Below are 15,430 nucleotides of genomic sequence, written 5' to 3' on the forward strand. Positions count from 1 at the left end.
ACAAGAAAAGCTTTCAGTTTCTTAATTATTTTCTTCTTTTCTGACAATCTTCTATAATTCACAAAGTTTCAAAAATCAATACACCTCACTTTTCTGCGTTGTAGAGCGAGGAGAGATAAGAAAGGAAATTCCTGTCCTATCCGCAAAAAAGATTCTCCACTCTTCTGCATGGAATCATCTATCCCGGACAAAATGGTCAACACACTGTAATCATTTTAAATCCAATATTTTTCTAACACAAACTAACAAAGAAATTTTTTTTTTTTTTTGGCTATTGAAATAATTTGTTAATTCGAGGTTTGTTATTCGTTAAATAGGGATTTTACCTTCATTTTAACATGTAGAAAAGAATAATTCATCAATTCGGTAAATAGAGGTTGTTATGGTGAGAAAAATAATTTTACAACAACAAAAACATAATCACTGTAAAATTATTATTTTAAATTTTTGCATAGGAGTTTTATGAATGCAATGTACATACCAAAGAATCAACAATTTAAAAAAGCTGGCTCCAATTATCAGCTTGAAATGTGTCTAATTAGTTAAAATAAAGACGAAAAAAATCATTCTTCTTTAAAGAAAAACATTTATCTTCTCTCATTTTTATCCAAAAATAGCAAATATTTTTTTTCAAGCACTTAACTTAAATGCTTTCTTTCTAAAGTAAACGTTTTTTATTATTATTATTCTTTTAAAAAGTTCTTGCGTCTAATCGAATGGTACGTTGCATAATTTTTAGATGATTATCTCATTGTTTGCATTAAGACATTAGCATTGGATCATTTTAAATTCTGAAGGCCACAACCTTGAAATTTCGATTGTTTCGTAGTGACATTGTCCGAAAGCAAGGTTTGACTATCATACAGAATCATTCAATTAATCTGTTAATGAGGGTGAAATGGCTGCAACACTTCGAGGTGAGCTTTAGCATCGCGTGCAGATCATTATCTACGCCAGGTTCTGATGAACACCATACGCAGGCATTATTAGTAAGTATTGTTACTCACCTATTCCCTCTTATTCATGTAAGTGGTGTGAATGAATTTTTTTTAATGGAACTGGGAATTACATCAAATATTAAAATTAAAAACCGTGCTCTTTCTCATCTCGATAATAATTTATAATTTAATGTCGCGATTAATATTTACACTATATAATTATTTTATTTAATAAATAGGCGAAAGGTGGTTATGGTAATTTCATTTTACAAAATTTACGATTTCCTTTCCCCCCTTAAATTATTCTCTAATTTAAAAAATACTCATCTCTTTTATCTTCGTTCGAAATATATCTGGAAGTCATAAGAAACAAGGCTATTCAACTAACTTATCAGTTCCATTTTATCCTTTTTACATTGCTTTACCTTTCAGGAATTTAAAAAGTCTGGTTAGATGAGATGATGATCTAGCTTGCTGGTCGGATTACGGTGCAAGAATTGGGACAACTTTTGCACAATATTTTCTAAATTCCCAAATGTCAGAATAATGCGCTCAGATATTTTTTTCTAAAAATAGTTTCATACTAAACCAGGCGATGATCGGAAACCGCACATTTTTTGGCATGACATTCTCATCAATATTTCGGATTGGCACACATTTAGCCTTTCATCTCCTTCACTATAATCATTATACTCATTCAAATCGAACAGATCTTATTTCTAGCCCCCCCCCTATCATACAGTTTAATTTCACCAAAAATATGACGTTTTCCCAATATGAAAAAAAAAAACTAATGTAATCCAGGGCCTTCGTTGCATAGAAGCAGTGACATCCAGATTTTTTTCAGTCTTTTCCGCCAGTGTTTTTGAAAGAAACATACTTGAGATTAATCGCTTTCATCAGCCTAAGCACAAAATTAAATGCATATTGGAAAGAGAAATTAATTAATTATCTATCGGTGCTGCTTTGAGCACCAAAAATAATACACTCCTTCGCAACAGTACCATTGAAGTTGTACCTTGTTAAGTTCCCAGAATCGCTTACCGAAATCCTAGTTTGATTTTTTAATTTTCTTTCCGTTTTTGGTCTGATATTGATTCTTAGAATAAATTTATTTGATCGTAAACTTTGAATATTGCATCGTTGCTTTTTTTTTCAATCAAAATGGATAAACATATTGATTGCTTGAAAAATAATTTGAATCTTTTTTACTGCCGCTCTAGTATTTTATATCGAATTCCCCTCCCTCTCCTCCATTTTTCATTGAAAATTTTAAATAAGATAATAATGATAAGTGTTTCCATCCCAAAATATAAATATTTTTTTATTTTTATTTTTTGTAAATATTTTTTAGTTTTTTATTTTAATGATCTCCTCAGAATACGACATTTCAGTCATTCAAACATCAGCATATAACTAGAAAAAAAAATATTTAGGAGCTTTTTAAATTTGCGCAAGGAGATAACAAGTAGCTTTTATATCGTTTTCTTTCACTTAACGGATTTCATTACTAATTGCACTGGGTCTTTTTAAAAATATAACCGAATCTCTAACCATGTATCACATTTGCTTTCACGTTCATTCATGAAACGAAATCAATTATTATTCATAAAAGTTGTGGTATCCATATGCATATCCAAAAGTGAACACCTCATGCACTGATTCTAATTTTATAATTTATGAATACGATATGGTAATGTATCATTAAGAAATGAGTCAAAAAATTGTTGTAGTACTGTATCGTCTCGGTTTCGAAAAAATACAAGAGTGCCTTTCTCAGATTCATTCTGCAGAATGTTTGATAAAAATAGTATTGCAGATTGCACCTGGTGCCTCATAATAAAAAGAGCGCATTTAGAGTATCTGTAATGTTTGCATTCGAAATTTGAATAATGTTTTCTCTTGAAGTCTGTACCTTTGAAATAAATGCATCAGCACTCTCTTTCACGGTGAAATTCCTTAAAAGTTTAACTTACACTGAAACGGAATTCTTTCTTTCAAATTAATATTTGAAAGAAAATAAGCTATCTTTTGTTGATGGATGAAACCTGAATTTCCTTTCATTTCTATTTGAAGGTTTTAGTTTAGCTATAATAACCTCCCTTTTTATTCTTTTGATAGGAAGAGCCAGGTTATGGCTGCCTCAGAAAGACTCCTGTTGTCGCTCTCATTCTTTTGGCTGCTCCTGAGTCTCTGCAGAAGTCGTAAGTAGAACCAACACATTTTAAAAATAGTTTTACTCTTGAATATTTTCAACACCTTATACCTCGCATAATTTCAATTCAAAATATTTCTCTATTACAATGTCTCAAGTTGGTTTTAAATAATTTAATGTCTTTAACTGATTTCTTGTCTTAAGATGGTTGTATAAAATTATTTTTTAGCTTGTGTTTAATATAATTAGATCATGATACAGAAAATAAACAGCACGTTTATTCTCAAGCTGAACATTAGAGCTTCCAGAATGACAGGGTGGCCCTAAAATAACTTTTCCTGTTTGGTGGCATCTGCCACTAAAAGAAATGAACGAAATGAAACCACATTTCATATAGAGACTGTGGAAGGTATGGAAAGACGATTTCTCTCCCCCCCCCAAATAGTACCAAAAAATGCCGAAAGGAGAAATAATGGCGCCGTGGGAGTACAGTTATGAGCGAATTCATGAAACTCACAGAAAATAATTTTTTATTCATCAACATTAAAGTTCTCTGGGCGCCGTGCAACATTTTCAATATTATGACCTTCCCTGTGTACAACATATTGCATACGGTGTCTGCCGTTCTCCTCTATTGCCTGTAAACAGTCAGGTTCGATGTTCATAACAACCTGTCTTATATTCTGTACATAAGACATGCCGGTTTACTTAAGAGCAGTCACGACTTTGCACTGTCTACAGTTATACCAATAAAGCACATTGAGGTAAGGTAAGGCCCATATTAAGCACACATCAACAGTCAATTACGAATAAAAGTCGAGAACACATCAATAGTCAAGAACGAATTACTGACAGGTCGTTTGCTCTTCCCTTTTTAAAAGGAATGCATGGCGCTGTTATCACGCACACACTAGGAATTTTATATAATCCATCTCAATATGCAAATTTCCTCGTTCGTTCGTGACAGCAGCGCCAGTATTTCACCTATCAGTAGCTTTTGGTACTAATTTTATTTTCTGTGGAATTTATTTTCCTATTTCTATTTCGTATATGAAACGTGGTTTCATTTCGTTCATTCATTTTAGCGGCAGATGCCGCCAAACAGGAAAAGTTATTTTATGTCCACCCTGTATCTCGGATACTAATGTATCTTTGTTGATATCCGCTCCATTCGGCAGGCTTCGAAATAGCGACAAGAATGATTGCAATTGCAGATGCGGTAACTGGTTCTCTTTTTGTACACTGCATCATTTAAATATTCCTAGAAATGGCCAATCTGGGGAGGGCGTAAGCTTCATGATAATATTATTGTAGAATCCTCTTCATCACGTTGGTCTTACTAAAGCCTTTCTAGAGCCTTACTAGAAATGGCATACGGTCTCTGAATAATTTTTGATAACAGAAAAGTGCCATTCATAAAAATAAAAAAAAAATAAAAAAAAATGGACAGTGTTATATATTTAATGTAACGTTTCCTTTCTATGAAGTCTGGAAATGGCGATTCTATTCGATTTTTTTATTTGAAATTACATCCAACCTGAAAATTCAAATGAATGGACTTTCATGTAATAGGATCCATTCTCAAACAACTGACCCCCTGAATCTTCGATCTATATTATTGTGTAAATGAATGTTTTATAACATTATCTTTAGCTGTAAATATTTATGTTGTTGAAATTCGTCATTAGACGTGACCTTAGAAATCTTAGTATTTGTCCATCTGCCCAATGCAGGATTTCTCATTTATGATTTTCTGCACAATTTGATGATGAAAAGGTTCAGTTTCATGTTTCATTTCAAATTTTCTTAGAGCTAGTTTATGTCCATAAATCTTCATGGTGTGTACATTCGAAATAAATGTCTATTGTAATGTCTTGACCTAGTAACGTTGTCACTGAACATGGAACAAAGCATACTAAATATACCAATTCGAAGTTTTCCGTAAATTTGAGAAAAACAGACTCATTTCTCTAAGATGATATGCCCTCCTAATGGAGTCGGAGTAAAGGCATCTAATAATAATCCTGAACACATTGATGCATGCTGTGCTGTGAAATTACATTCTTTTTTCTTATGTAAAATTTTTAAATATGGTTTGTGTGGTTCTACTCTGCTTAAGTACTTATCTGCAGAAAACTTATGTTCTATCTTCGCATTTCAGCGCAAGAATATTTATTTCTTTGCTTTTTCTTGATATAGTTTAATGAATTAAACTAAACTAAACAACTATTTCATGAAATGTTCTGATGCTTTTTGACTATTCTCCTGTTTAATTAATTGTGATTAATTTTTAATTTTCACTGAAACGGATGTTTATTTGTAATGAAACTGCTTCTATGTTTTTAGAATGCGAGATCGAAACTGGAGAGAGTGTGATCATAATGGATATATTAGAAAGCAGAGGAAATCGTAAGTAAACTTGTTCAAATTTCAGTCTCCCTACCTAAATAACTAAAGAAATTCCAATCTATGATATATTTCGAATTACATGTGAAATATAAAAGAATATTGGGGTAAAAATGTTTCTTAATTTGAAATGACCTTTTAAATCTGCAAAGTTTGAATCCATCTCGAAAAAAATTTATCTTTGGAGTACAGTCATATCATATGTAATATAATATGTAAATTTATGATGTATGAATGTATGATCATATGTAAAATATAAAGGAGTATTAGAATAAAAATGTTTCTTAATTTGAAATGACCTTTTAAATTTCCAAAGTTTGAATCCATTTCGAAAAATATTTATCTTTGAAGTACAGTTATATCATATGTAAATGTATGAATGTATGATTATATGTAAAATATAAAAGAATACTAGGATAAAAATGTATCTTAATTTGAAATGCCCAAAATTCGAATGCTCGAAAAAAAAATTATTTTTGAAATGCAATATTTTTGGTCTCAAATAAGGTCTAAGGCTTTGATTTAAAACTATGTCAAAAGTAGTGTAAAAAAATACTACCAAGGAAATATCCGAAATTAAATAATGATACAAAGACATAGTAACGAAATAGGAAGAATTGAAACTAATGAATGAATTGAATAATTCATTACATTGTAAGTAATTCATTTTTATATTTCACTCCTCCAGAAATCAACCAAAGCACAGTGCCAATAGAACTTCCTATTCGTGGGCTTTCCCACCAAATAGAGCTTGAGATCCAGACGGCGACGGCTGATTATTTCGCCATCGAAGGCAAAAGTCTACGACTCAAGAGGCCGATCGACAGAGACGTGAGTATTCCAGAGACTCTGAAAGGAAATTACTGCAATTCGCTGCTCAGTTATTGTAATTCAGCTACTTTCTTTATGAGTTAATGTCTTTGCCTGTTTTCAGGACGGGAAGCTGACGATGATAAGGCTACAAATAGCGTGCAGAGAGGTCACTTCTGGTGTGCAGGTGAGACTGTTTAATAAAACTGTTAATAATAACTGTTAATATTATCGGTACTTTTTAACCGTCTAGAGTACTGATTATTTAAGCGAATACCTTAAAATAGCAAGAATCTAAGAAGAATCATTTTCTAATTTGCATTAAAGTTAGTTCATCGCAATCATTGATTTTTATGAAGAAGCTTCAGACATTACACGCAATCGTTTACAGAAGAATGTAGCTTACAGAAAATTCGTTTTTTAAAAGAAATTTTATGTAATTTCAATTCAGCTTTTATCCAGCAATCTTTTGATTCAATATTGCACAACAAAGGATAGATTCATAGATTATTTCTAAATTGGTAATTTTTTAAAACATGAATCCAATCAACAACATGTCATGTTTTCAACATTTTCATGTAGAAAAATAAAGTGTTATATAGTTTTATTTTGATTTATTTAAAGGAAAATTTTAAAGCTTGTTCGCTGCTAATCAAGTAACTGTTTCTCTTCTACATGTTACTCTTAATACAGATTTCTTCATTACAATTTGAAGTGATGTAGATTTGGAAATGCAGTAACATAAATGCCTTTTTTTTTCAGCGCAATATCCCTGTGGTCATCCGTATAGGCGACATCAACGACAATCCGCCCCTCTTTAAAGCAAGAACTTATGAAACCACAGTGTCAGAAGTGAGTATCATCATGTATTTGGATAGGAACATCGTATATACTAGAACTTTTCTACAGATATTCGTAATGCATAGAACTTAGATAAAGCAAGAAGCTCATATAAATTGGAATGTTCAAAAAAAAAGAAGAAAAAAAAAGAAATGTTCTTTGAATTTATACGTATGCTTCGAAACAATATTCGCAAGTAAAAATATTCTACTTTAGAAACCGAAATTTGGTTGCTCTATCCAAACTAAGAAGCAACACCTCCTCCCCTCCCACACACATCCCCCCAGCATTTTTAAAATTAAATTGTGAAATTTTCTAATGGATCTGGGTATCAAAGTTGCTTAGAGTTTTCTTCAGTGGAGCTGTGCTGGATAAACATGTTTTCTTCTTTCAATACAACTACTGGAAGGGATTCATTCAGAAGGTACAGACGGATGAAATCTGAATACGGTCTTATACCAAATTTTTAGATTCTATCAAATGTTGAGCAAAATACTTAATATTCTGTTCTAAATACTGTACGAATACTTGATAACTGCAAAACGAAGAGAGCTATATAGATAAAATTCGTTACTTCGTTTTAACATCTAGAGTACAGCTATCTGACAAATTTTGAGCCAAATCCAACCAAGGGAGTCGATTGTCTGTCGGTCTATACTTTCAGAAACATGTAAAAGTAAAACTCAAACAAGCAATGACTTACATATTTCAAATTTGGTACGGAAGCTTTTGACTGCAAGTGTAATTTTGTGTCAAATTTTTGTTCCAATCGTTTGGAAAAATGAGTCTAAAACCCAAATTCAAATAATTCGTCAAAGAATTCGCGAATGATGGTATGATAGATTTAGTAAAAAATAGTATATTCATGCCAAAGATTAATATTTCGTATCTATTGTACGCAAATGCTATGCAGGGAGTTTTCTAGGATTGAAACGTATGCGAGAAAATTTTTGGGAAACTACTCCCTCTAGTTATAAATTATTTAGCTGGGTTGGATCATTTCAAACGTTATTTGTTTATATTTTAGTTTCCAAAATCTTTTATATAACTCATCAATCTTTTTTCTCCGAATTTTAAGAATCTGATTCCAAAATTTAAATTTAAATGTAATGTAAACATTATGTAAACACAATAATGGCCTAAAATTTAAATATATTGCTAAAAATTTAAATTTTCAAAATGGCGACGTTTGGAAGACGAAATCCTTGCTTACTTTCCAATTACAGATACGCAACTCCTCAAAAACACGCAGTTACAGAATACATTTTTTCTACGTAAGAACACAAGTTTCTCAACAAAATTGTTATGAAATTTCTTCAGACACATCGCTTTTACCTAATAAATAACTTCGATAACCAAATTTCTCTCCAAATAAAACGTGCTTCTTGGCAATGAACCATGAACTTTTCTACATTTTACTCACTATGTATTTTTTCTACAATTTATTTATAGTTTACATGCAACCTACTTTTATCATCATATCTACTTGCCATCTACTTTTTTCTACCATTTATCTGCAATCTATTTTTTTCTACAATTTACTTTCAAAATTCCTTCGTCGTTTCGTTTATATGTAGAGTCCTGTAATGTTTACATTGCATACTTACGAAATGGGTATCACTGCCAGTGCCTCCCAAGGTGGATTTGAAGGGCACAGTTTTTAATTTTCATCTTCATAGTTTTAAACTCTCTTCACCCCTTCTCAGATACTCTGAACCAATATTGCGCGATTAATGAAAATAACGTAACTTGCCAGCGCCATCTATCGATTGGTAAGAAGAGCTTGACTTCTTGTTTAGTTTAGAGAGGCAAGAGAATGATCTTTGAAAACGGGGAATGACAAACGGTTCTGAAATGATAACTTCTAAATTTCATGTTAACTGAATATTAATACTTAACTTTTTAAGTTAGTGTTTTGTGATGTGTGCAATAAAATTCGCATCAAAAATGTTTCGGCTCTTTTACTGAGTAGTTAAGTTAGACCGTCCAATACGTTACGTTATTCAAAACACTCATTTATCAACCAAATCACCAAAAATTTCTTTTATATATTTTCTACTAATGAAATAATTGTGTAGTAATTGTGATATAATTATATTATTCATGCTGTTTTGTTTTGTTTCAGTTGACTCCTATTGGCACTACCGTATTTCGAGATTTGTCTGCTACAGATGCGGATTCTGACAGCAATGGCTTAGTTGAATATTCCACTTCTCCTGGAGATTCGACGGAGGTCAGTATATTTTATGCTCATTGACACACTACAGCCTTCTTATAAACTATAATATTGTAGCTACTGACCTTAAAATGACTCATTAGACCAAAGTAGCTTCCTGGAAATAAAGAGACTCGCATCTTTGTATGCGTTCTTCCAGAAAGATATACGTATGGAAGTGAAAGCATTTTGTGGACAACTTTAACCAGTTAACTGAGGGATTTATTTTTTTTAATTCCTCAAGTAACACTTTTTAAAATCTTTTGATGAATATACCTCTAATTTACTTATTATTGTGAAATATTAATTTGAATAAGAGAAAGTATTGTAAATATGCATCTAGACATGCTGCTATCTGTTACTGAATTGTTTTCTTAATTCGCTTAAAATGACGTCTCAGCATAACATGTGTCATTGTAACTTAGTTTACATAGGCCTGCTATGAAGAAGAAAAAAACCTTTTTTTTTTTTTTTTTCCGGAGCTGTTAAATCAGTAGAAAGTGCAGTCGCCCTCTTTAGACTTAGTTGGGATTTGTTATCGCTAATCAGGTTTTGGATGATGTAGCGATATTTCAAGAATCTGGTTCTCAGAAGTCCAAATCTAGAATTTCGTGAGCTTTCATATTCTAATGGAAGGAATTTTCCTTCATCGCTAAAATTTGGATATCCAAAATTGTGGGAATATCGATCATAAATTCAAACACGTGTCAAACCTTCTATGCAGTACGCCTACAAATTAATATGTATTGAACGGTTATGTGTATCAGTTTCAGAATTAGAAACTAACCCCTTTGGACTCATTGGCTGATGGATTTTATCATAGTCCACTGTGATAAAGCCAGTTGCATACACATTGCATACGCCAGTTGCACGTTGCATACACATTGCCTACGCATTGTATACGCCAGTTGCACATTGCATACACATTGCATACGCCAGTTGCACGTTGCATACACATTGCATACGCATTGTATACGCCAGTTACACGTTGCATACACATTGCATACGCCATTTGCATACACATTTCTTTCGATATTTCATGTTACATTAATAGAATTTGTTTGCGTCTTCAGGAGTATGAGTTTCCTTGTGTAGTTCATCTCTATTTCTTGCTGTTAATTCAGAAAATAAATACAAATTATGATCGTAAACATATATAATAATGCTGAAACTTATTTGACTATGCTCAATGACAAGTTGATAAGCATGTCTATTGAAACAAAGTCAAAAAAATAATTAGAAACCTGATGCAAGAAATCAATTCTATTCTAAGTGGCATAAAAATAGTACATGTGTAATAAAAATAGGTAAATGATATTGATAAATTATTTACATTTTCCTGCCGGAAAAGATTTTAGTTTTACATATTATTAGTTTATGAACAATGCTCTTTTCTTCCCTTCAATTCAGTTTACACCTCCTTACACAGTTTTGGACTGGGTATTGAAATAATTAAAAAAATAATTGTTCAGATTTTATATTACTGATTTTATTGGAGAATTATATAAAATTAGCTGCATTCAGAGCATTGCAATTATTCAATAAGTATTGATAAACTTAACTGAAAAATAAATATCTTGTTAATTATAAAACGAAATTATATATCCTTATAAATGAAATTGAAATGTTAATTTTTGCAGTCTATAGAAATCAAGGTTGCGAATAGATTCCTTTTCAATTTTTCTTCTAATTTCTATAAAAATCAAGACCATTTTTATGACTCTTTCTTGCCAATTAATTAAACAGTTCATTTCTTGTTAATTAAAAACTATGTCTCCATTGCACATGCGCTGTATTGCACAAGCAAACAACATGACCAAGTCCAATGTTTCTTTGACCAAAGCATGTTAAAGCATAAAATAACCAAAGCCTGATAAAGAGTATATTTAAATAAAACATTTTAATTTTTTATGTAAACTTTTTCTTAAACTTAAAGTATTTGAAAGTTTCGATTGACGTAAAGTCGATTCAAAACGTGTCGTTTTCACTTTCGATAGAGATTGAAATTTTCGTTTGAAAATGGTAGCCTGCTATTTCAATGTTTTAAACATATGTTCAACCTGCCACTCCCAATCTTCGACTAAATTTTGTATCATGCTTCAAAAATTAATTATAATTTTTTTTTTTTGAAAAAAAAATTAACTTTCTGTGGTGTTTAAAAATAATTTGGAAACAGATGCATTTTTTAATAATAAGTAATAAGATATTAAAATTCATTTGAGAAACATATTTTTTTCTCTTTTAAATTAAAAATAAAGTTGAAGATGATGGATTTGGTATATAGTAATATTTTATGCAAAATAATCTTTTTCATTAAAGATTTGATTTAATATTTATATTTAAATAGTGTTTGTTTCCGTGCATGCTAATATTAAACATATTATGCATTTTCAAAGTGTTCCTATTAATAACACTTGATTGGATATATAACATTTTACTAACTTTTGTTATAAATATTTGTTATAAAGGCTTCAAATGAATGCTTGATATAGAAAATTCAAATTTTACTCGGTACTCAAGTATAAATAATTATATTAATGCAGATTTTATGATAGTCATTTAAACAATTAGTATTTCATTAGTAAAAGAAACGAAAACACTTTTCTTCCGAGCAACGAAGGCATATGAGCTGTTATCAATCAGAACAGATATTTTCTTCTACGCGCACCACTTTCCGAATTTTCGAAGAGATGCTTTCTAAACGCACTACATCTATTGAGAACTCAATCGTGCTCTTTGTGGCTGCTATTCTTTTGAACGAATGCGGGCAGCAACGATTTCACCAATCAAATGAGACTTTCATTTTCAAGTTCCAAATGACAAACACTCAAGATTATAAGACAGCTTGCTCAAATGGATGTGGAAGCTTGATTTACATAAAAAATATAAGTTAATTACGTAAAATAAAACAAACGAATTATTACCTTAGTAACCTTACTTTTCTGTAATTTAATAAATCATTGATATGTGAATTATTTAGATGAATTAATTCTTAAGTCAAGTTATTGATTTACTGTTTCATTATTTAGATATTTAATGACATTCCTTAGTAGAGGATTCTTGACTTACAATTTGACTTACTTTATTTAATGATATATTAGTTCAATATCCCATCTTGAAGTTACACAGGTAAATCACAGATGTTCACGTCAGATGACAAGTGCGGGATGGATAAATATTTAAGGGGGACGTGTTGGCCTGGTGATAAGGTCTCGACTTCGGAACCGTAGTCTATAACTTAGGATTTCAAGTTCGAGGCCCGATTCCATCGAAGACCACCATGTAAGGACTTTGTAAAATCCGCCGGGGTCAAACGTTCTCCTGCTGGTGTGGTGCGGAAATTTGGAGAGGAGGGTGTCAGCTCAGGTGTCATCCTCATCATTTGACCGCAGTTCAAAATTACTTGGTCCGTCCTAAAATAGCCCTAGTGTTGCTTTAAAATGGATATTTAGATCATACCAACATCTTTAGGCAGAGAAGTAACACTTTAAAATATGCATTATCGTTCCATCAGGGATAATGTCAGAAGCATATCAGTTGAACTTACAATAAGTGTTCAATGTTTTCTTTCTTTGCAGAGAGACGGGTACCCTTTCTTCTCCATCGACCTCCCGCATCAAGGATTGGTGACAGTTCGGAAGACGCTGGACTACGAAAGGACTGATGTGTACTACCTCACCATTTTGGCAACGGTAAAAAACACATCATTTCTATGAAATACAAAAATTTGTATCTTTTCAATTTCTGTTGCCTTTGGATCTTTATTTTTTTACCCACTTTGTTAAATAACTGACAGTTATTACATTAACCTTTTAATATTAAAAGTTTTTATATGCAATAATTTAGCATTTTATGGACATGTTTCATTTCACTGTTCATGTGCATGTTCCAAATGAACATTTTAAATTACATACTCTCAGTCTTATTTAAAGGATTCTTCAATTGAATTCACTAATTTTTTTATCTTTTGTATTTCACTTTGAGTTATAGCTAAGAATTTTGATGGACTTTTATACTATATCAACACATGTATTTTCATCGGGTTTTTAGTTATTCTACCATAATCCTGGCGCAGTATGGCCAGAGTTAGCTCTTGTGCCAAAAAATCCAACAACCAACCGACCTTTATAGCGACAAAAAGTCGTCATATATGCAAATCATTGGTTTAAGAAATACATTTACACAAATTTGTTTCTACACCTTCCTGTGACTGAATTTTCTTTTACTTTCTTGCAAATAAAGAAGTTTAGGAATATAAATTCATATTTTTTTGGCAAATCAAAATATTCGTCTTATTTTATTTTTCTGAAGGCCGCCCGAAATTTGTTATATCCATTAATTTTCAGAGTTTTTGCATTTGGAAAAAGATTAATTTCAATGAAACACGCTATTTTTCTATTTTTACCCAAAATTGTGATAGAGGGCGTAGTTTTTATTATGGTATTTCTAATTCTGCATATACTTAAATGAGTTTCTTTTTAAAGAAATCTGCCAAAACAATGCGTTTTTGAATTCCTGCATTTTTTACTGTTATGACTTAGAGCTTATACCTTCTGATACACAATACGCCTTATTTTTTTTTATCTATCTTTACAGGTGGATTTCAATCTCTTAAAGTAAAACTTTGATTCAGTAGTTGTCCGGACCTCCACAGATTTTAAAATGAAAGTATAATAATTGTAAAGATATTAGAAATACAACATTCGTATCAAAGTGTAGTTTTTTAAAATCCAGGCACAGCTTTATGTATTGCAATGGAATATTTTTTTAAATCCTTATTGAATTTTATTATAAATAATTTTGTTGGACAGGTGACTTTTTGAGTTCGCTTTAATGATAGCAACGATCGGTGTTAAAGTACATTGCAGGATGGCATTCAGTTTAGAATGAAAAGAGCATGTTTCATTTGATTTTTTTGATCACACCGCCTCTTATTATTTTGAAGATATTTTTTCAAGTACAATTTGTATAAATTTTGCTTTCACGATCATGAAACTATTGATGAACTATTTGATCTTAAAAAACGTATTTGAAAGATAAAACAAGGATTCATGGCAATTTAATTATCTTTAATTGAAATCAAAACATTTCTATTACCGTATTAATATATTTTGTATAATTTGCATAGGACAAAGCTTTAGATCCCGCCCAAAGACTGACGTCAACTGCGACGTTGACTGTTCATGTGGCTGACGGAGACGATCAAGATCCTGCATTTGTCTATGACGCGTGTACCTTGGTCAACGGCGCATGCGTGAATCCGGAATACCACGCTGATGTTACCAGTGGGATTATGGTAAACATGAAAGATATTTTAACATAAATGATGAACATTATTAAAAAATATTATTGATATTTTTTATTTTTATTTATTTATTTGTCAAAATTTAGAAAATTTTGCAATGATTAAAGAGGAAAAAAAAACCCGCTCAAGGTCATTTAAAATTCAACTTTGCACTTAAATGTAAAGATATTTCTGTTCGAGTGCTCTCTTTTTAATATGACATTTATTATAACTTCATGATTGTAACTAAAAACATCTAAATTTTTTTATTTCTAAAACAAATTGGAAATTACTCGAAGACTTGAAGAAAGAAAATGAAAGAATTTTCTTTAGAAATATTTCGATGCTAATTTTTCGATCCTTCTTTGTAGTCTGGGATGCTAAAAGTTCTACCTGAACCCATTACAGCAAAGGATAGAGATTCTTTAAATTCTGCGATTCGATATTCATTTGTAAATGGTAAATACAAATTTTATTTTATTGCATTTTTATGTTTTTGGTGACTTTGATTTTTATTCTAGGACAACTGAAAATGAAATAAAGTTATTCGTTTTATAGTCAAAATTATTATTTTTCAAATTTTCAATGTGATAATTTTGCATTAGTTTTTTTTTTTTTTTGAAAAATTTTTGAATTATTTTATGGCATTGCAAAACATGTGTAATCTTAAAAGATTTGGTCATATCCGTCTGTGCTGCTTCGTCTTTTCAAGAAAAAGGAGGTATTACACAGACTTCCAGCAATCAAGGAGGACGTAATTTCAGCGGGTATCTTTGATTCTA

The 15,430-nt window shown here is 31.2% G+C and overlaps 1 protein-coding gene across 1 annotated transcript in view; it reads left to right on the top strand.

Annotated features, from left to right (window-relative positions):
• The window catches only part of LOC129983985 (cadherin-99C-like), a 103,448-nt gene that overhangs the window by 47,887 nt on the left and 40,131 nt on the right, over positions 1–15,430 (top strand). The window contains exons 2-10 of the mRNA XM_056093723.1: positions 3,060–3,142; positions 5,440–5,502; positions 6,188–6,330; positions 6,434–6,496; positions 7,072–7,161; positions 9,275–9,382; positions 12,943–13,056; positions 14,493–14,660; positions 15,020–15,107. Coding sequence (XP_055949698.1) covers positions 3,073–3,142; positions 5,440–5,502; positions 6,188–6,330; positions 6,434–6,496; positions 7,072–7,161; positions 9,275–9,382; positions 12,943–13,056; positions 14,493–14,660; positions 15,020–15,107 — 907 coding nt within the window. The 5' untranslated portion in view covers positions 3,060–3,072. The remainder of the gene's footprint in view (positions 1–3,059; positions 3,143–5,439; positions 5,503–6,187; positions 6,331–6,433; positions 6,497–7,071; positions 7,162–9,274; positions 9,383–12,942; positions 13,057–14,492; positions 14,661–15,019; positions 15,108–15,430) is intronic.

The sequence above is a fragment of the Argiope bruennichi genome, chromosome 9 (genome assembly GCF_947563725.1).
Source record: "Argiope bruennichi chromosome 9, qqArgBrue1.1, whole genome shotgun sequence".
Classification (NCBI taxonomy): Eukaryota; Metazoa; Arthropoda; class Arachnida; order Araneae; family Araneidae; genus Argiope; species Argiope bruennichi.